At 37.6% G+C, this 22327-nt stretch overlaps 1 protein-coding gene across 5 annotated transcripts in view; it reads right to left on the bottom strand.

Annotated features, from left to right (window-relative positions):
- Positions 1-20461, bottom strand: part of AGBL3 (AGBL carboxypeptidase 3) — a 54558-nt gene extending 34097 nt beyond the window's left edge. For 4 of the 5 annotated variants that reach the window (XM_068549490.1, XM_068549492.1, XM_068549494.1 and 1 more), the window contains exons 1-4: positions 20351-20461; positions 20020-20141; positions 18932-19036; positions 17546-17606 (exon numbers count right to left, since the gene is read on the bottom strand). In XM_068549490.1, the coding sequence (XP_068405591.1) occupies positions 17546-17606; positions 18932-18991 (121 nt within the window). In that variant the 5' untranslated portion in view covers positions 18992-19036; positions 20020-20141; positions 20351-20461. Of the gene's footprint in view, positions 1-17545; positions 17607-18931; positions 19037-20019 lie in introns of all 5 variants that reach the window. The other variant, XM_068549491.1, reaches the window with a different exon arrangement.
- Positions 20462-22327: the final 1866 nt, after the last annotated feature.

Below are 22327 nucleotides of genomic sequence, written 5' to 3'. Positions count from 1 at the left end.
GACTTGAGGATATCGGGAGGGGGAGGGGTAAGATGTGACAGGGTGAGAGAGTGGCATGGACATATATATACTACCAAATGTAAAATAGATAGCTAGTGGGAAGCAGCCGCATAGCACAGGAAGATCAGCTCGGTGCTTTGTGACCACATAGAGGTGGGATAGGGAGGGTGGGAGAGAGGGAGACGCAAGAGGGAAGAGATATGGGAACATATGTATATGTATAATTGATTCACTTTGTTATAAAGCAGAAACTAACACACCATTGTAAAGCAATTATACTCCAATAAAGATGTTTAAAAAAAACAAACAAAAACAAACAAACAAAAAAAAGAAGCTAAATAGCATTAACCTTTAAAGTTAAAGACTGGGAGTTAAAACTTCCCTTAATGGTATGCCACAATTAGATACATCAACATAATTTATTACTATTTTATCAATAATTCTGAGATTATTATAATAATCATAAATTAATGAATTAGAAAACAGCACAACAGAATAAATGTATTCAAACATTGACTCTTTGACAAAACAAGATAAATCCCACTAATATAATCAGGGAGAAGAAAATAAGAATGCACAAATACTTAACATAAAATATGAGAACAGAAAAAAATCTCAGGTTCAAAGGAAATTATAACAATTATAAGAGAATTCTTTGCCTAAATCTATGTAAATAAATTAAAAACTCTCCATGAAAAGCATTATTTTTCTAGGAAAATACAAATAACCAAAACTGTCCCTAGAATAGATAGAAAACCTAAACTAACAAAGAAGAAACATAAGTTGTATAATAAAAATATTTTTTGTAACTGTAAAACAACAATAACAATTATGTCCAGATAGTTTTAAGGAAATTCTATCAAACTTAAAAGAACAGTTAACTGCAGTATTATTCAAATTGTTCTGGAACACAGGGAAAGGACTTTGAGAAATGTTTATAACAAAACCTTTAAAAGTATAAAAGCTAGAAAATTACAAATGTATCTTACCTATGAATATTAAAGCAAAAACACTGTGTAAAATATTAGCAAACAGAATTCAGCAACACACTAGAAATAATACATAATGATTAACTGTAGCTTATTGCAATAATATTGACTTAAAGAATCTACTAGCGGGGCTTCCCTAGTGGCACAGTGGTTGAGAGTCTGCCTGCTAATGCAGGGGACACGGGTTCGAGCCCTGGTCTGGGAGGATCCCACGTGCCGCGGAGCGACTGGGCCCGTGAGCCACAACTGCTGAGCCTGCGCGTCTGGAGCCTGTGCCCCGCAACGGGAGGGGCCGCGATAGTGAGAGGCCCGCGCACCGCGATGAAGAGTGGTCCCTGCACCACGATGAAGAGTGGCCCCCGCTTGCCGCAACTAGAGAAAGCCCTCGCACGAAACGAAGACCCAACACAGCTAAAAATAAATAAATAAATAAATAAATAAATAAATAAATAAATAAATAAATAAATAATGTAGCTATTAAAAAAAATCATTAAAAAAAAAATTTACTAGCATAATTCACCAAAGCAATATACCAAATGAGAATATTATGATCCTTTCTCCCCAGAGACGTTGAAAAACCATTTAATAAAATGTAGTAATTATTCCTGGTAAATTTTCTTAATATAAGAATAAACAGACACTTCCTTGATAGGATTGAAAGCAAATTTATTTCAAACTAGAAGCTTATAGTTTGCTTAGTGGAAAAACACTAAAAGCATTCCCATTAAAATTAGGAATAAGATGAATGTAAAATTATTAAATATTTTTTGAAAGTACCAGTCAATGCATTCAGTCAAGAAAAAAAATGTGAGGTATTAACAACTGGAAATGAGGAGATTTAATTACATTACTACTAGATGATGTATATCTAGCACATATATAATAATTCAAAAATTAGAAACAATAGGTAGGTAGTTTCAAAATTAATACACAAAACTTAACTTTCTTCTACAAAACAAATTAGAAAATAATACCTAACAATATAACTTAGAAAACGTGTGGGAAAAAGATTTTAAACTATATTAAGGGAGATAAAGGAAAACCAGAATGGAATAAACAGTGAGACATACCTTGTTTTTGGATAGGTAGATGCAATATTGTAAAGATGTCACTCTTCCTTAAATTAATCTATAAATGTAATGTGATCACAATAAAGTTACCAATGTTAATTTTGGGGCAACTAGGAAAGCTTTTTAAAAATTCCATATAGAAATACAATAAGGCAAAAATAGCCAAGAAATTGGAGAATTAAAAAAAAAGAAAAAGTAATGATGGGGAACTAAGTCATCATAACAAAACTTACAGTTTTAAAGCTATAGTAATAAAGGGTTTCATGCCATTATATGAATAGACAAGCTAACAGAATAGAATTCAAAATCAGACATAGGAGTCTAGTATATAATAATTGTGGCTTTTCCAATCAGTAGGAAAAAAAAATAATTTACTTACTAATCTTGTTGGCACACTTGGCTAGACGTTAACAGAACTAGATTGGGAGCTTACTTCTTGCATCAAAATGGATTCCTGGACTTCCTTGGTGGCGCAGTGGTTGAGAATCTGCCTGCCAATGCAGGGGACATGGGTTCGAGCCCTGGTCTGGGAAGATCCCACATGCCGCGGAGCAACTAGGCCCGTGAGCCACAACTACTGAGCCTGCGCGTCTGGAGCTTGTGCTCCGCAACAAGAGAGGCTGCGACAGTGAGAGGCCTGCGCACCACGATGAAGAGTGGCCCCCGCTCGCCGCAACTAGAGAAAGCCCTCGCACAGAAACGAAGACCCAACACAGCCAAAAATAAATAAATAAATAAAATTTTAAAAAATGGATTCCTAGGGCTTCCCTGGTGGCACAGTGGTTGAGAGTCTGCCTGCCAATGCAGGGGACGCAGGTTCGAGCCCTGGTCTGGGAAGATCCCACATACCGCAGAGAAACTGGGCCCGTGAGCCACAATTGCTGAGCCTGCGCATCTGGAGCCTGTGCTCCGCAACGAGAGGCCGCGATAGTGAGAGGCCCGCGCACCGCGATGAAGAGTGGCTCCCGCTTGCCACAACTGTAGAAAGCCCTCGCACAGAAACGAAGACCCAACACAGCCAAAAATAAATAAATAAATAAATAAAGTAAAAAAAAAAAAATGGATTCCTAATGAATAAAAATTTAGTCACAAAAAAATACAACTTGAAAAGTGTAAGAGAAACATGAGAATTTCAAAACCCAGAAGTGAGAGAAAAACAGTAGATATACTGATTACATAAAAATTAAAAATTTCTAAATGACAATGATAAAAGGTAAATGACAAACTAAGAAAAAAAGTATGCAACGTATACGACATAGTAAGCCAATCTCCTGAATATATAGAGAGCATATACAGACCAAGAAGAAAACAAAAAGTACAACTGACAACAAAATGGGCAAAGTATTTTATCAAACAGTTCACATAAAAAAGTCAGTAAATATACCTGTTGTTCATTTGTATGTTTTCTTTAGAGAAATGTCTATTCAAGTTCTTAGCCCATTTTTAAATCTGGTTATTAGTTTTTCTGCTTTTCTTTATATATTTTAGAGATTAACCCCTTATCAAATATATGTTTTGCAAATATTTTTCCCATTCTATAGGCTGCCTTTTCACTATCTTGATTTCTTCCTTTGCGTGCAGAAGCTTTTTAGTTTGATGTATTCCCACTTGTCTCTTTTTGCTTTTGTTGCCTGGGCTTTTAGTGTCATATCCATGATATCATTGCCACAAACAATGTCATGAAGCGTTCCCCCTTGTTTATTTCTAGCAGTATTACAGTTTCAGGTCTTAAGTTTGTCTTTAATCTGTTTTGAGTTGATTGTTTTGTATAAGGTTCCAATTTCTTTCTTTTGCATGTTGACATCCAATTTTCTCAACAACATTTTTACAGACTGTATTTCCCCCATTGTGTATTCTTGGCACTCTTGTCAAATATCAGTTGACATATATGCCTGGATTTATTTATGGGCTCTCTATTCTGTTCCATAGGCCTATATGTGTGTGTTTATGCTAGTACCATACTGTTTTGGCTACAGTAGCTTTGTAATATATTTTGAAATCAGAATGTGTAATGCCTCCAGCTTTGTTCTTCTTTCTCAAGATTGATAGGCTATTTGTAGCCTTTTGTGGTTCCATCTGAATTTAGAGTTGTTTTTTATTTCTGTAAAAAAATGCCACTGGAATTTTGATATGGATTGCATTGTTAACATCAGTAATCTTCAGGGAAATGTAAATCAAAGCCACAGTGAGACATCATCTTGTACCTGTTAGGATGGCTATTATCCAAAAAATAAAAGACAAGTTTTGGCAAAGATATAGAGAAATTGGAATTGAACTGAAATGTAAGTATAAATACAGACCAGATTTTGAAGACATAATATTAAAAAAAATGTAAAATACTGTGATTATATTTGGATTAAATAAAATGTATTTTGAAATCAATTTCACTCCCCCACCACCCCCTTTTTTTTTTTACTGGATGAATTCTATTTATTTATTTATTATTTATTTATTTATTTGGCTGTGTTGGGTCTCAGTTGTGGCACGCGGGATCTTTGTTGAGGCACGTGGGCTTCTCTCCAGTTGTGGCATGTGGGTTCTCTCTCTAGTTGTGGCACAGGGGCTCCAGGGCACATGGGCTCTGTAGTTGTGGCACGTGGGCTATAGGGCACATGGGCTCTGTAGTTTGCAGTATGTGGGCTCTCTCATTGAGGCACGTGAGCTCAGTAGTTGTGGCGCGTGGGATCTTAGTTGCCCTGTGGCATGTGGGATCTTAGTTCCCCTACCAGGGATCGAACCCACGTCCCCTGCACTGGAAGGCGGATTCTTTACCACTGGACCACCAGGGAAGTCCCTTTTTTACGTTTTTAAATGTGACTACTAGAAAATTTTAAATTATATACAAGGCTCATGTTATATTTCTGTTGGAACACACTGTTCTAATACCATGATTCTTCTCATTGAAATCAAGTGTGGCAAAGTAAGTTTGCCAATGTTTGAATCCCGAAAACTAAGCTCAGCGGACCAGAAGAAGAGACACCATATAAATCTTGTGGTTCACGAAGACGAGGCACCCATCTCCCTAGCTGATATTCCAATAGTATCTGTGTAGTCCGGGGGAAAAATGGGTCACTAATAGAGTCAGCTGTAAAAGGATTCAAACACAATCATGAGTGATAAGAAGGAAAACCCCAATTCCTGTAATTCTTTTACATAGTTTATTTTTTTTCCAATAACATTAATTTATGAATACTTGTGGATATTGTTATAAATATGTTATACTTCGTGGCATTTAAAAAAATAAAAGTACTAATGAAATTTTGTAATAATTAAGTTTTCACAACAGCTAGAAAATAGTTGTTGACCTCATATACTATAAATTTATGCTAAATTCTCACTGTTACTCCAAAGACATTTGTTTCTTACAGCTTTTCTAGCAAACTGTCTACTGCTGAGCCTTCTTAAACTTAATCACACTGAGGCAACATTTGTCTAATGCCTTAAATGACACTCACTGACCATAATTCCTCACCACCTACTGGAACTATATTCTCAGAGGTTGCTAGTGAACTCTCGGTTACAACTTCTCAGTTCTCATTCTAGGGCCACTGTTTGACACAACACCAGGAACATAATTTGCATAGAATACAATGGGGTTGCCCCAAGTAGGTAATGCAGTGGCCCTCTTTCAATGGGATAACTGTGGGGCATCAATTTGATGCTGATAATCATCCCTCCTTAAGCTCATTTCCCTTGTTTTTTATGATGCTACACTTCCTAGTTTTCTTTCTATCTTTCACATACTTGGTTCTCCATTTTGTCTCACTGACTCCTCTTGCTCTTTCACCTCTGAAATGTGGCTTTTTAGCTAGATTTAATTCTTGGTTATTTTTTGTACAATAGCAGATATAGCAACTGGACTAAGAGTCAGACAAACTGAGTTCTATTCTACCACTTTGTTTCTATATGATTTTGGTTGGCCAATGCAGCCTCTTTGAACATAAATCTTACTATATGTAAATAAGAGGTAATATTACCTTCTCTTGCTACTTCTCAGGATTCTTATATAGATCCATTTATCCGACAGTTATTAATCATCTAGTATTCCATTATATGAATAGAGCACATTTTGTCTAATTTACAGTATGACTCAAAAATGGCAACGTAGCTATTTATGAGTTGGAAAATAAAATTAGATCCATACCTCTTACTATTTGTAAGTCATAGAGAAATTAAATACCAAAATTCAAACAAGTAGATAAAAGTACTTAAAGGAAATTTAGATGATTATATTCATGACCTCGGTGTAGGGAAGGTCTTTGTAGCTTAAACAGATACAAAAATAAAGAGCCACAAATGAATAATGATAAACTTAACATCAAAATAATTCTAAACAACAGAAGCAACCAAAGCAAAGTTAATAATGGATTACTATGAATGGGCAATTCATAACAAGGTGGAATATAAACAGTCAAGCATATGAAATAATTCTCAATTTCTATAGCAATCAAGGAAATGTTACTTAAAATAGTGAGGTACCTTCTTTCTTCCAACAGACAGGCAAAATTTTAAAGACAAAAAAGTGGGCAAAGAAGTCTGCACAATAGTACTATAAACTTTCTATCAATATGGGTATAGGTATGTGTATAAATGCAAAGAAAAAGGTCTAGAAGGATACATACCAAACTGAGAACAGTTGTTATCTCAAAAAGGAAGATTTGTTATAGGATGGCGGTGAAAATTATCAAAAAAAAAAAAGGATAAAAACCTTATCTTCAATTTCAGAATATCTTCAGATAGATATGTGAATATTTAGAAGAAATATTTTCATGTGTCTTTGAAAGTACTCTAAATGCATAAAATTTAAAAACTCAAGTATACATCAAAATGGCCATATACATATACATTTGCAAGTGAATGACTTTATTAAGGAAACTCTTCACACAGGCATACTTCATTTAAATAAAGATGTACTTCCAAAACATTGTGTCCATAAAAATTTGAATCATACTGTAAATGCATTTAAAGAGCTAATTATTTAAAGAAATGTCAAGGTAAATTCTTATGTTAAGTGAAGTCCTTTATAATGACCACTTTCATTTAGTTTAATTAAAAATCAAACCTTAAACAAACCTTAAAAGTTTGAACTTCATGGGAGGATCAAGAAGACAGAGTAGGAGGACGTGGAGCTCACCTTCCTCAACAAATACATTAAAAAAAAAAATCTACATGTGGCACAATTCTCGGAGAAAACTAACTGGAAACTGGCAGAAGATCTCCTATACAACTAAAGCTGCAAGAAAGATCTCCATGTAACTGGGTAGGACAGCAAAAAAAGGCATCAGGTCAGGACCTGTGCCTCTGAGAGGGATCTATAAGGAAGAGAAGGTCCATATGGGCAGACCCTTACCCTGGAGAGGGAGCAGACAGACTCACAATCTGGGCATCCATGTCCTGGGGTCCTGCACAAAGGAGACAAGCCCTCTCGCCTGGGGAAATCCACTGAGACAGAGAGAAGGGCTGGAGAAGCCTAGACTCTACTTGTGAGGAGTGCAAGTGAGCTGGCTTGCTAATAATCAAGGTGGAGAGAGCCTTGCACTGGCAGCTGCTGCCTTCCTGCACTTCCCAATTGGAAGGGGTGAACGCCCCGTCTCTGCTCAAACCACACCACAGCCTGGTGTGAGATCAGGGCAAAGATTTGGTCTAACTGCACAGAATCAGACCAGGGTGCATGCGGTGTGATCCAGGCATAGCTGCGGTGACCACTGTCAGCACACACACAAGGCAGTGCCACAGTAACGTGCAGCAGCTATGTGCTGAATCTTGGGCAGACAGGTCCTGGTGAGGAGTGTGAAGCAATCTGTTCCCCAGTGAGAGCGCGCTGGCTCCGCCCACTCCACGCTGCAGCTCAGCACCAGGTATGTGGCAGACAGGTCCAGGGAGAAGTGTGCCACAGAGGCAGCCCAGATCCCAGGCAGCAGCACAGCCACCTCAATTTCTGCAGCCACAATGCCCACATCCTCAGCCCCAGCCTACTCTACACCACAGCCTTGTACTAGACCTGGGACAAACACAATGGAGAAAGGGATACGACCTTGGGCTGCATCTGAGAGGAACCGCAGAGACCTACACAGGCAGTGCATAGGTTTGCTGTGACCACAAGAGCCTCACTTCCTTCAGCAATCACCTCCTTTGGGGAAGGGCACGCACTCAAGGGCAATGGAACCTCACTGAACCCAACCCTCAGAACTTCTACTCCAAAACCAGGGAGCAGACCCAGAATCCAGTGAGGCAATGACAACCACAGAGAAAGAGGAAACCCCACTTCACATCAAGCACAGAGTTTAGACACTACAAAACAAATCACACCCCTTATCAAGGGGATAATGGCCAGCAAACTCTGAAGAAAGATGTGGCTGGTATCCATACCAAAACCAGCTCTCACACCAAAAATACTGAACTCACACAGTCTACACAGGGATGCTCCCACATAAAAACACCCCTTCAGGACCACAGTAGATAACTGTTTCTCCTAAATTCATAGAGACAGAGAAAGTTAAGTAAAATGAAAAAGCAGAGGAACTACTCCCAATTAAAAAAACAGGAGAACTCCCCTGAAAGAACAACTAATGAAACAGACCTCACTGGTCTTCTAAGCCCCAACTTCAAAAAGGAAGTAATAAAAATGCTAAAGGAATTAAGAAAGATTATCAATAGAAATGCAGATCACTGTAATAAGGAACTAGACTATAAAAATGAAACAGTCAAAATTAGCTAATTCAATTGCCAAGTAAAAAACCAATCTAGAAGCAATGAATAGCAGACTAAGTGCTGCAGAAGAATAAATAAGTGATCTGGAAGACAGAATAATGGAAATCACCCAATCAGAATAGCAGTCAGAAAGACAACAAAATGAAAGCAACACATGAGGTTTACAGGATAATATAAAGAGTGCCAACCTACGCATAATAGGGTTCCAGAAGAAGAAGCGAGAGAAAAGGGGATTGAAAATGTACTTGAAGAAATTATGGCTGAACGCTTCCTAAAATCTAAAGAAGGAAACCAATATCCAGGTACAGGAAGCACAGAGGGTCCCAAACAAGATGAACACAAACAGACCCACACCAAGACATTATCAGAATTAAAATGCCAAAAGTTAAAGATAAAGAGAGGATTCTAAAGGCAGGAAGAGAAAAACAGAGTCAGTTACAAGGGAACTCCCATAAGGCTATCAGCTGATTTCTCTGCAGAAACTGTGCAGATCAGAAGGGAGTGGCATGATATATTCAAAGTCCTGAAAGGGAAAACCCTGCAACCTGGGATACTCTACCCAGCAAGATTATCATTCAGAATAGGAGGAGAGATAAAGAATGTCTCAGACAAGCAAAAACTGAAAGAATACAGCAATATTAAACCTAACCTAAAAGAAATATTGAAAGGTCTTCTCTAAATAGAAAAGAAGCAAGTATCTATAGGAAAGGCAAATATATGAAAGGATTAAAGATCACTTAAATAAGTCAGTACATAAATTTTTAAAAATCCAAAAAAATTGTAAAAGTGATTATAACTACTATTAATGGTAAAAGGATAAGCATGAGGATGTAAAACAGGACATCAAAATCACAAAATGTAGGGGAGGGGAGTATAAAAATGAAGATCTTTTAGAATGTGTTTAAACTTGTATGACTATCAGTTTAAAGCAAGCAGATATAGTTATGGGTCAACATACTTGAAAACCAGGGTAACCACACATCAAAAAGATACAATAGATTCACAGAAACCAAAAAGAAAGGAACTCAAGCATAATACAAAAGAAAACCATTAAACCACAAAAGGGAAAACAAAAAGAAGAAGAAATGAACAAGAAAGAACTACAAAAACAACTAGAAAACAAGGTTTAAAATGGCAATTAAGTGCAGCTCTATTTACAACAGCCAGGACATGGAAGCAACCTAAGTGTCCATCGACAGATGAATGGATAAAGAAGATATGGCACATATATACAATGGAATATTACTCAGCCATAAAAAGAAACGAAATTGAGTTATTTGCAGTGAGGTGGATGGACCTAGAGTCTGTCATACAGAGTGAAGTAAGTCTGAAACAGAAAAACAAATACCGTATGCTAACACATATATATGGAATCTAAAAAAAAAGGGTTCTGAAGAACCTAGGTGCAGAACAGGAATAAAGATGCAGATGTAGGGCTTCCCAGGTGGCGCAGTGGTTGAGAATCTGCCTGCCGATGCAGAGGACATGGGTTCGAGCCCTGGTCTGGGAAGATCCCACATGCCGCGGAGCGGCTGGGCCCGTGAGCCACAACTGCTGAGCCTGCGCATCTGGAGCCTGTGCTCCGCAGCCAGAGAGGCCGCGATAGTGAGAGGCCCGCGCACCGCGATGAAGAGTGGCCCCCACTTGCCGCAACTAGAGAAAGCCCTTGCGCAGAAACGAAGACCCAACACAGCAAAAATAAATAAATTAATTAATTAAAAAAAAAAAAATTTAAGATGCAGATGTAGAGAATGGGCTTGAGGACATGGGGAGTGGGAAGGGTAAGCTGGGACAAAGTGAGAGAGTGGCATGGACATATATACACTACCAAATGTAAAACAGATAGCTAGTGGGAAGCAGCTGCATAGCACAGGGAGATCAGCTCGGTGCTTTGTGACCACCTAGAGGGGTGGGATAGGGAGGGTGGGAGGGAGACACAAGAGGGAGGAGATATGGGGATATATGTATATGTATAGCTGATTCACTTTGTTATAAAGCAGAAACTAACACACCATTGTAAAGCAATTATACTCCAATAAAGATGTTAAAATAAATAAATAAAAAATAAAATAAAATAGAAGAAAAATAAATAAAATGGCAATAAGTACATACCTATCAATAATTACTTTAAATGTCAATGGACTAAATCCTCAAATCAAAAGAGTGACAGACTGGATTAAAAAGCAAACACCAACAGTATGCTGCCTACAGGAGACTCACTTTAGGGCAAAAGACACACAGATTGAAAGTGAGGCGATGGAAAAGGATATTTCACGCAAATGGAAACAATAAGAAAGTAGGAATAGCAATACTCATATCAGACAAAAGAGACTTTAAACAAAGGCCATAAAGAAAGACAAAGAGTGGGCTTCCCTGGTGGCGTAGTGGTTGAGAGTCTGCCTGCCAATGCAGGGGACACGGGTTCAAGCCCTGGTCTGGGAAGATCCCACATGCCGTGGAGCGACTCGGCCCGTGAGCCACAATTGCTGAGCCTGCGCATCTGGAGCCTGTGCTCCGCAACAAGAGAGGCCACGATAGTGAGAGGCCCGCGCACCGCGATGAAGAGTGGCCCCCACTTGCCGCAACTAGAGGAAGCCCTCGCACAGAAACGAAGACCCAACACAGCCATAAATAAACTAAAAAAAAAAAAAAAAAAAAAAGACAAAGAAGGACAGTATATAATGATAAAGGGAGCGATACAAGATGAGGATATTATACTCATTTACATATATGCCCCCAATATAGGAACACCTAAATATACAAAACAAATACTAACAGACATAAAGAGAGAGATTGACAGGAATACAATAATAGTAGGAAACTTTAACACCCCACTGACATTAATGAACAGATCTTCCAGACAGAAAATCAGTAAGGCAACAGAGGTCCCAAATGACACAACCAGTTGGACTTGATACCTACAGGACACTACATCAAGCCCCCCACCCCTGAATACACATTCTTTTCAAGCGCACATGGAACGTTCTCTAGGATAGACCACATATTAGGTTACAAAACAAGTCTCAACAAATTTAAGAGGATAGAAATTATCTCAAGCATCTTTTCTGACCACAATGGTATGATACTAGAAATCAACCACAGAAAGAAAAATGGGAGAAGAATGAACACATGGAGACTAAGCAACATGCTACTGAAAAAACCAATGGGTAAGTGATGAAATCAAAGAAGAAATTGGAAAATACCTGAGCACAAAGGAAAATGAAAACACAAACTTACAAAATCTATGGGATACAGCAAAAGCAGTTCTAAGACAGAAGATCATAGTGATATAGGCTTTCCTCAAGAAGGAAAAAAAAGACTCAAAAAAACAACCTAACCTACCACCTAAAAGAATTAAAAAAAAAGAACAAGGAAAAAACCAATGTCAGCAAAAGGAAGGAAATAATAATGTTAAAAGAAGAAATAAATAAAATAGAGATCCAAAAAACAATAGAAAAGATAAAAAACCCAAGAGCTGGTTTTTTTGAAAAGATAAACAAAATCGACACACCTCTAGCCAGGCCTGCCAAGAAGAAAAGAGTGAGGACCCAAATAAACAAAATAAGAAATGAAAGAGGAGAAATAACAACCAATATCGCAGAAATACAAAAAACTGTAAGAGAATACTATGAGGAATTATATGCCAACAAATAGTTTCTAGAAACACAGAGCCTGCCAAAACTGAGTCAAGAAGAAACAGATAACTTGAGCAGACCAATCACTACAAGTGAAATAGAATCGGTAAAAAAAAAACCTTCCTGCAAACAAAAGTCCAGGACCAGATGGCTTCACTGGAGAATTCTACGGACCATACAAAGAAGAACTTACACTGATCCTTCTCAAACTATTCCAAAAAACTGAAGATGAGGGAACACTTCCAAACTTATTCTATTAAGCTACCATCGCCCTGATACCAAAACCAAAAAGGGACTACAAAAAAAGAAAATTACAGGCCAATATCTTTGATGAATATACATGCAAAAAATCCTTAACAAAATATTAGTAAGCCAAATACATAAAAAGGATCATACGCTATGGTCAAGTTGGATTCATTCCAGGTTCGCAAGGATAGTTCAACATACGGAAATCAATCAATGTGATACACCACATTACCAAGAGGAAAGCCAAAAACCACATGATCATTTAAATAGGCACAGAAATGCACGGATCATCTAGACAGAAAATCAACAAGGAAACACAGGCCTTAAATGACACATTCACCAGATGGACTTAATTGATATTTATAGAACATTCCATCCAAAAGCAGCAGAATAGACTTCCTTCTTAAGTGCACCTGGAACATTCTCCAGGATAGATCACATGTTGGGCCACAAATCAAGCCTCAGTAAATTTAAGAAAATTGAAATCATATCAAGCAACCTTTCCAACCACAACGTTATGAGATTAGAAATCAGTTACAGGGAAAAAACTGTAAAAAACACAAACACATGGAGCCTAAACAATATGTTACTAAACGACCAATGGATCACAGAAGAAATCAAAAAGGAAATCAAAAAATACCTAGAGACAAATGACAATGAAAACACGATGATCCAAAACCTATGGGACGCAGCAAAAGCAGTTCTAAGAGGGAAGTTGACAGCAATAAAATCTTACCTCAGAAAACAATAAAAATCTCAAACAACCTAAATCTTACACCTAAAGCAACTAGAGAAAGAAGAACAAACAAAACTCAATGTTAGTAGAAGGAAAGAAATCATAAAGATCAGAGGAGAAATAATGAAATAGAAACAAAGAAAACAATAGAAAAGATCAATGAAACTGAAAGCTGGATCTTTGAAAAGATAAACAAAATTGATAAATCTTTAGCCAGACTCAAGAAAAAAAGGGAGAGGGTTCAAATCAATAAAATTAGAAATGAAAAAGGAGAAGTTACAATGGACACCACAGAAATACAAAGGAACATAAGAGACTACTACAAACAACTATAAGCCAATAAAATGGACAACCTAGAAGAAATGGACAAATTCTTAGAAGGGTACAACCTTCCAAGACTGAACCAGGAAGAAACAGAAAATATGAACAAACCAATCAGAAGTACTGAAATTGAAACAGTGATTGAAAAACTTCCAACAAACAAAAGTCCAGGACCAGATGGCTTCAGAGGCGAATTCTATCAAACATTTAGAGAAGAGCTAACACCCATCCTTCTCAAACTCTCCCAAAAACTTGCAGAGGAAGGAACACTCCCAAGCATATTCTACATTAAAAGGATCATACACCATGATTTATCCCAGGGATGCAAGGATTCTTCAACATCTGCAAATCAATCAGTGTGATACACCACATTAACATATTGAAGAATAAAAACCATATAATCATCTCAATAGATGCAGAAAAAGCATTTGACAAAATTCAACACCCATTTATGATAAAAACTCTCCAGAAGTGGGCATAGAGGGAACTTACCTCAACATAATAAAGGCCATATAAGACAAACCCACAGCTAACATCATTTTCAATGGTGAAAAGCTAAAAGCATTCCTTCTAATATCAGGAACAAGACAAGGATGTCCACTGTCACCACTTTCATTCAACATAGTTTTGGAAGTCCTAGCTACAGGAGTAAGAGAAGAGAAAGAAATAAAAGGAATCGAAATTGGAAAAGAAGAAGTTAAATTACCACTGTTTGCAGATGGCATATTATACACAGAAAATCCTCTAGATGATACCAGAAAGGTACTAGAGCTCATCAATGAATTAGGTAAAGTTGCAGGATACAAAATTAATACACGGAAATCTCTTGCATTCCTATACGCTAACAACAAAAGATCAGGAAGAGAAATTAAGGAAACAATCCCATTCACCACTGCATCAAAAAATATAACCTACTAAGGAGACAAAAGACTTGTACTCTGAAAACTATAAGACACTGATGCAAGAAATCGAAGATGATACAAACAGATGGAAAGATATACCATGCTCCTGGATCGGAAGAATCAATATTGTCAAAATGAGTATACTATCCAAGGCAATCTACAGATTCAGTGCAATCCTTATCAAATTACCGATGGCATTTTTTCATAGAACTAGGACAAAAAATTTAAAATCTGTATGGAAACACAAAAGACCCTGAATAGCCAAATCAATCCTGAGAAAGAAAAACAGAGCTGGAAGAATCAGGCTCCCTGACTTCAGACTATACTACAAAACAGTGTGGTACTGGCACAAAAATAAACACATAGATCAATGGAACAGGATAGAAAGCCCAGAAATAAACCCACACCCCTATGGTCAATTAATCTATGACAAAGGAGGCAAGAATATACAATGGAGAAAAGACAGTCTCTTCAAGAAGTGGTGCTGGGAAAACTGGACAGCTGCATGCAAAAGAATGAAATTAGAACATTCTCTAACACCATATACACACATAAAGTCAAAATGGATCAAAGACCTAAACGTAAGGCCAGACGCTAAAAAATTCCTAAAGGAAAACATAGGGAGAACACTCTTTGACATAAATTGCAACAATTATGTTCTTTGATCCACCTCTTAGAGTAATGAAAATAAAGCAAAAATAAACAAATGGGATCTAATTAAACTTAAAAGTTTCTGCACAGCAAAGGAAACCATAACCAAAACGAACAGACCCACAGAATGGGAGAAAACATTTGCAAACGAAGTGACCAACTAGGGATTAATCTCAAATTATACAAATAAAAACAAAAAAAACAAAAACAAACAACCCAATCAAAAAATGGGCAGAAGATCTAAATAGACATTCCTCCAAAGGAGACATACAGATGGCCAACAGGCACATGAAAAGATGCTCAACATCACTAATTATCAGAGAAATGCAAATCAAAACTACAATGAGGTATCACCATACACCAGTCAGAATGGCCATCATCAACAAGTCTACAAACAATAAATGTTGGAGAGGGTGTGGAGAAAAGGGAACCCTCCTGCACTGTTGGTGGGAATGTAAATTGGTACAGCCACTATGGAGAACAGTCTGGAGGTTCCTTAAAAAACTAAAAATAGAACTACAATGATCCAGCAATCCCACTTCTGGGCACATATCCAGAGAAAACCATAACTGAAAAGCTACATGCACCCCAATGTTCAGCACTATTTACAACAGCCAAGACATGGAAGCAACCTAACTGTCCACTGACAGAGGAATGGATAAAGAAGATGTGGTACATATATACAATGGAATATTACTCAGCCATAAAAATAATGCCATTTGTAGCAACATGGATGAACCTAGAGCTTATCATACTAATAAGTCAGACAGAGAAAGACAAATATCATATGAAATCACTCATATGTGGAATCTAATTTTTAAAAATGATACAAATGAACTTATTTACAAAACAGAAACCGACTTAATAGATTTTGAAAACAAACTTATGGTAACCAAAGGGGAAATGTTGGCCAGGGAGGAATAAATCAGGAGCTTGGGATTACATACAGACACCACTATATATAAGATAGATAACCAGCAAGGACCTACTGTATAGCACAGGGAACTCTACTCAGTATTCTGTGATAACCTATATGAGGAAAGAATCTGAAAAAGAATGAACATATGTATATGTATAACTGAATCACTTTGCTGTACACCTGCAACTAAAACAACATTGTGAATCAACTATACGCCAATAAAATTTAAAAACCAACCAACAAACAAAAAACAACCCAGTCAAAAAATGAGAAGACTTATTTAGATATTTTTCCAGAGAAGACATAGAGATGACCAACAGGCCCATGAAAAGATGTTCAACACCGCTAATTATTAGAGAAATGTATATCAAAAGCACCATGAGGTATCACTCAAACAGGTCAGAAAGACTATCATCAAAAAGTCTACAAATAATAAAGCTGGAGAGGGTGTGGAGAGAAGGGAACCCTCCTACACTGTCGGTGGGAACGTAAATTGGTGCAGCCACTATGGAAAACAATATGGAGGTTCCTTAAAAAGCTAAAAGTAGAGCTACCATATGATCCAGCAATCCCATTCCTGGGTATATATCCAGAAATAACTAAAGCTCTAATTTAAAAAGATACATACACCCCAATGTTCATAGCAGCAGTATTTACAATAGCCAAGACATGGAAGCAACCCATGTGCCCATCAACAGATGACTGGCTTAAGAAGATGTGGTGTATATAGATACATATATATATATATATATAAAATGGAATATTACTCAGCCATAAAAAGAATGAAATATTGCCATTTGCAACAACATAGATGGACCTCGAGAGTATTATACTTAGTGAAATAAGTTAGACAGAGGAAGACAAATATTATATCACTTATATATAGAATCTAGAAAATAATACAAATGAATCTATATACAAAACAGAAACAGACTCACAGACACAGAAAACAAACGGTTATCAGAGGGGAAAGGAAGGGGGAGGGATAAATTAGGAGTATGGGATTAACAATCTACTATATATAAAATAGATAAGAACAAGGATTTACTGAATAGCACAGGGAATTATGTTATCTTGAAATAACCTATAATGGAAAATAATCTGAAAAAATATATATATATACAACTGAGTCACTTTTCTGTATACCCGAAACTAACAGAATTGTGTAAATCACCTATACTTCAATTAAAAAAAAAGTTTGAAGTCCAAAATATTCTTATAAAAGTAAATACATATCTCCTTACCAATAACAGAATAATAATTCCCTATATCATTCACTGACTTTTTTTTCTAGCGCTCTCTCATTTTTCATCCACTTAAGGTACTATCAGAAAGAGAAGGGGGAATATATGAATAATCTCAAACCTGTTAAAAGTGCACACTGATGGATGTCTTCATTTACAAACTTCATAAAGGTATCCTCATCCTAAAACAAGAGAGTTTTAAATTATTTATCTTTTAAAAACCAGCGGTTTCCCAATCCAGAAATTTTTTACATCTACCTTAGTACTTAGAATTGAGTGTCTTTAATCTTTAATAAATGAAAAAATTCAAGGTTATTATTGGCTATTGGTCTCAAAGCACCCAACACTTCAAATATCCTGAAACAAAGTTTTCATCTTTCATTTCTCTTCTTCCACAAGGTAAGGTCATATTAATGATTATAGAGAAGGAACAGTTTAAAGATTCTTGGTAAACCTGGCAAAACAGGTTAAATTAGGACTAAAATTAACCAAAAAAAGCAGCAAAAAGAAACACAGAAAGCCATTGACGGGACTTCCCTGGTGGCTCAGTGGTGAAGAATCCGCCTGCCAATGCAGGGGACACTGGATTGAGCCCTCGTCCGGGAAGATCCCACATGCCGCGGAGCAACTAAGCCTGTGCGCCACAACTACTGAGCCAGCACTCCAGAGCCCGCGAGCCACAACTACTCAGCCCGAGTGCCACAACTACTGAAGCCCTCGCGCCTAGAGCCTGTGCTCCCCAACAAAGAGAAGCCACCGCAATGAGAAGCCCGCACACCGCAACGAAGAGTAGCCCCCACTCGGCGCAACTAGAGAAAGCTCACGCGCAGCAAGGAATGCAGCCAAAAATAAATAAATAAATAAATTTACTGGGGGGGGGGGAAGAAAGCCATTGACTTAAAGGGTTATACATCATTTGGGGAATTTATTTAGGGACCTTAACTTACATAGATAATTTATACTTTACTAAAATGTGAAGGAAATTTCTTAGAAATATGTGCTGGGACCAGACAAAATATTTGTAACTACTGCATTTTGTTTCTCCCCTCCCCCATTCTTCCTCCATGTACTTTCCTTTGTTACAACAGTGCCACGTGAAATCTATGATGGTGACACACAGTAGGTTTAGAAATAGGTTTCACTATTATGATACACATTATAATGTAACATAGAATTAGTACATATAAGAAAATAAGTGGACATGAATTATAAAAATAAAACCCTAATAATTACTTATTACACACATTTTAATAAAACTCAGAAGAATCTCAGCCAAAATATTTTCTCAAAAAACCCCCAAAATTAATATAGATTCTCTTTCTAGATAGGGCATACTGCACACATTAATAGCTTTGCTTTCAATCAATTTATTTCCCAAATTCAGTGAAAAGTGATTTAAATATCCAACAGATTTTTACAGCCAACTGAATTTATAGTATTTTTACTAGGAATTTATATTTTATAACAAGTTTTATTTCTAAGTAGGATTAAGTTGAGAAAAACATACTGATTCATCTTCACTGATCGTTCTGTCTGAATAGTCTTCCTTTTCTGAATCCTCTGACATCTCTTCCAATATTTGGCTCGAAATTTCTTTTATTATGTAGGTAGGCTGTAAAACAATTTGTAAGGAACTTATTTGACAGTTTTCTTTTTAAGTACACATTAAATGTGTACCCTCCAAATATATTCAATTTTATTTAATTAACAGTGACAACAGGCTTCTCTAAAAAGTAAATTAAGACACAGCTAATTAAACCTTTAATTTCAAAGATTTGAAGAAATTTTCCATTTTTATAAGATAGAGACAAGTCACAATAAGACAAATCACGTAAATAATTTAATTGAAAAAGGAATTTCCAGGGTACATAACCAAATCATTACATCCTAGATTTACAGTTAAATGCCACACAGCAATAGCGAGTTCAGAATGATTCTGAGGCATTGAAAAGATCATGCATCAGAGAAAAATTACAGTTACTTATTCAGGCAGTGAGTTGTAGCAATACAGTTAATTTTTTTTTCGGCTTAATTTTCATTTGACCAAAAGTTCAAATGACAGTAGGTTTTTTTCTCTATATTTTGGTTAATATTCTGTAGAATGTCTCTGTTCTAATATTCGATCATATTAGTCTTACTGGAATTTCAATAGTTATCAGAAGGTTGTATCGACAATGACCTCTCAAGTGGTAATTAAGACAATGAAATAATAGAAATTCCTTGTCAAGAGTCTACTGTTTTTGAGAGACCAAAGGAATTTACTAATTTCGAATCTACTAGTTTATGCTCCTCTCTACAAAAAGTGGGTTTTCGAGCGTGGACCACAAACAATAAAGCCCAAGCTCCATAGCGAATAACTTTACGAATGCCACAGAGCAGTCTGTCTTATGGGTGACACCTTCAGTAGTAAGAGACTGAAGTTTCCGTCTGGGGATCACAACTCCGAATTTGGAAAACTGGACTGGCATAAATCTTGATTCTGTTTCCTTACTTGAGCGTATGAGGCGCACCAACGTGCTGAACTGCTGCGGAGTAAAACCTGAGCTTCAGGAGAGGCACACACACAGATGGATCTAATAAGCGCTCCGTGCCTACCTTCCACGTCAGAAGCGAGAGAGGCCACAGCAGGCGCGGCCTCGCCCAGCGGCGCCGCGGCAGTCTCGGGGCAGGAACGATGACTTCCCTTCTTGGCGGGAACGACGATGAAGCCACGATTCCTGGTGGCGAAGTTATTATAGAGAAGGAACAGTTTAAAGATTCTTGGTAAACCTGGCAAAACAGGTTAAATTAGGACTAATTTAACCTAATTAATCACGTGTCACTTCGCGACACGGCAGTGGAGGGAGGGGCGCCTTTTCTGGGCGCGCTCGTTTCGCGCAGGGACTGTCCCTCTCGGCACTTCACTGTCCCGCCTCGGCCTCCTCACCCTCGCCTCGAGTCCCACGGCGAGGCCAGCAGTCCCTTCCGCGCGCAGGGAGCAGCCGTCCTGCCCGTGATACCTACAGCCCAGCGACTGGAAGGAACGCTACTGCTGCCGTTTAGCAGCCGCAGCCACGCCCTTCACCACGAAGCGCAGCACTCGTTACCAGGGCAACGGGCTCACCCTCGCGAGACCTCAGACGGGCCAGCTACGCGGGATTTCGGCTGAAGGAAAGGGAGATCCCGGAGGATGACGCGAACTAGCAGCAGAGGAGTGGGCGTCAAAGGGCATCCCGAGGGGCGGGAAGGTAGAGAGCAGGGGGCTGGCGGGAAATTTTAGGGGTGGAGGCAGGACAGCTAGCTATTTGTCCCTAAGGTTCTGCACATCGGTTGTTTGCCATGTTTGTCCCTTCTTCGAGCAGACACTAGAGCAAACTGGTTAAGACTTTTGCTTTGTTGATCTTTAGTTTTATCCACAGCGAGTTGCGTTTTGCACAGTTGTGTGACTAATGATCTTTATTGGATTCGGAAAAAGAGACTTTTCTCTTTAAATATTTGATGGAAGAGTCATAGATTTTCTTGGGTGAGCTTGCAAGATTCTTATCAGCTCAGATTCTTTAAGTATAATAATCGTTAGCTAACGTATCAAGCACATCTTCAGGGACACTATGCAAATCACTTTACATGTATTGTCTCAACTAATTAAATATGATCTTCCCATAACAGATTTAGTCATTATTCCTGTACATCCCATCTTGATTTCCCCCTGGTCTGTAGCTTAGTGGATAATTTATTTGGAATAGTTTTCCAAGTAGAGCTAAAAAAAAAAAAGTCTTTAAATGTTTGGTGCCTGCACGAGGCATTATGTGTCATGAGATTTGTAATACTGTAGAAATGGAGATAATGGAAAAGTAAAATAAAGGGCAAAGCAATAGCTTAAACATGAGGTTAATAGCCTCTGCTTATATTTCGTTAGTTTCCGAAAAATAACATGTTCTTTGAGGTCAGTGATTTAGAAGATTGGACCTTCCAGAAAAAGAAATAGAGCAGGTATTAGATCACACTTTCTTGAAAATTAATTACCCTTTATAATTGTACCTTGTTTTATGTAATACATATGTTACTAAAGGTGACATGCATAGAGAATTTTTATATATGGAATCTATTTTTCTGTTGGATTTTAGAGTCATGATTGCAAGCCATAGTGTCAGACACACAAGGTGAAACTCCAAGAAATGATCTAACCAGGTTACACAAGAAATTAATGGCAGAGCTGGGACTTAAATCTCAAGATTTTTAGTCCAAATATTTACATGATCATATTTCAAGTAATCCTACAGAGAAAAATTATTTTAGTGCATAATAAAAATAGGAATTCAAAAAAACCTTTGAAAATTGTATTTATTCATTCTTTCATTAATTCAACAAATATTTATTCAATGCCTACTAATTGCCAGGGACTGTTCCCGGTGTAATAAAATGGACAGTCCTTGTGGAGGTTATGTACTACTGAGAGAAAAAAGACCAATACTTGAAAAAGCACTTAGGTGATGAAAATTGCTGTGGTGAGAAATAAGGGAAAAATAAAGAGCATAGGGAGTGCTCTGGTGGGTGGGCCTTGGTAGGGGTGGCTCTCTTGATGGAGTGTCCAGGAAAGTCTCTCTGACCAGGCTTTTGAGCAGAGACCTGAAGCAAGTAAAGGGATGAGCCAGATGGATGCCTAGGGGAAGACCTTGGCAGGCAGGGGAAACAGCAAGTACAAAGGCTCTGAGAGAAAATCATGTTATGAATTATACTAGGCAGTACTGTTTAGTTGAAGCTTAGCTGGAGTCAGTACATTTTAAGAAAAGAGATTTCATTAGGACCTCTTTCTTCCCCAGATAAATTTAAAATGATTTTCTTAAGCACCTGTTCCTTTTTAACTCTTTTTTTTTTTTAAACTTACTCTCCTATTCTAGACAGAATACAGTGGAAATAAATTCTT

Source organism: Eschrichtius robustus, chromosome 8 (assembly GCF_028021215.1).
Source record: "Eschrichtius robustus isolate mEscRob2 chromosome 8, mEscRob2.pri, whole genome shotgun sequence".
Classification (NCBI taxonomy): Eukaryota; Metazoa; Chordata; class Mammalia; order Artiodactyla; family Eschrichtiidae; genus Eschrichtius; species Eschrichtius robustus.
The sequence above is the reverse complement of the archived record's forward strand: the minus strand, read 5'-3'. Positions and strand labels throughout refer to the sequence as shown.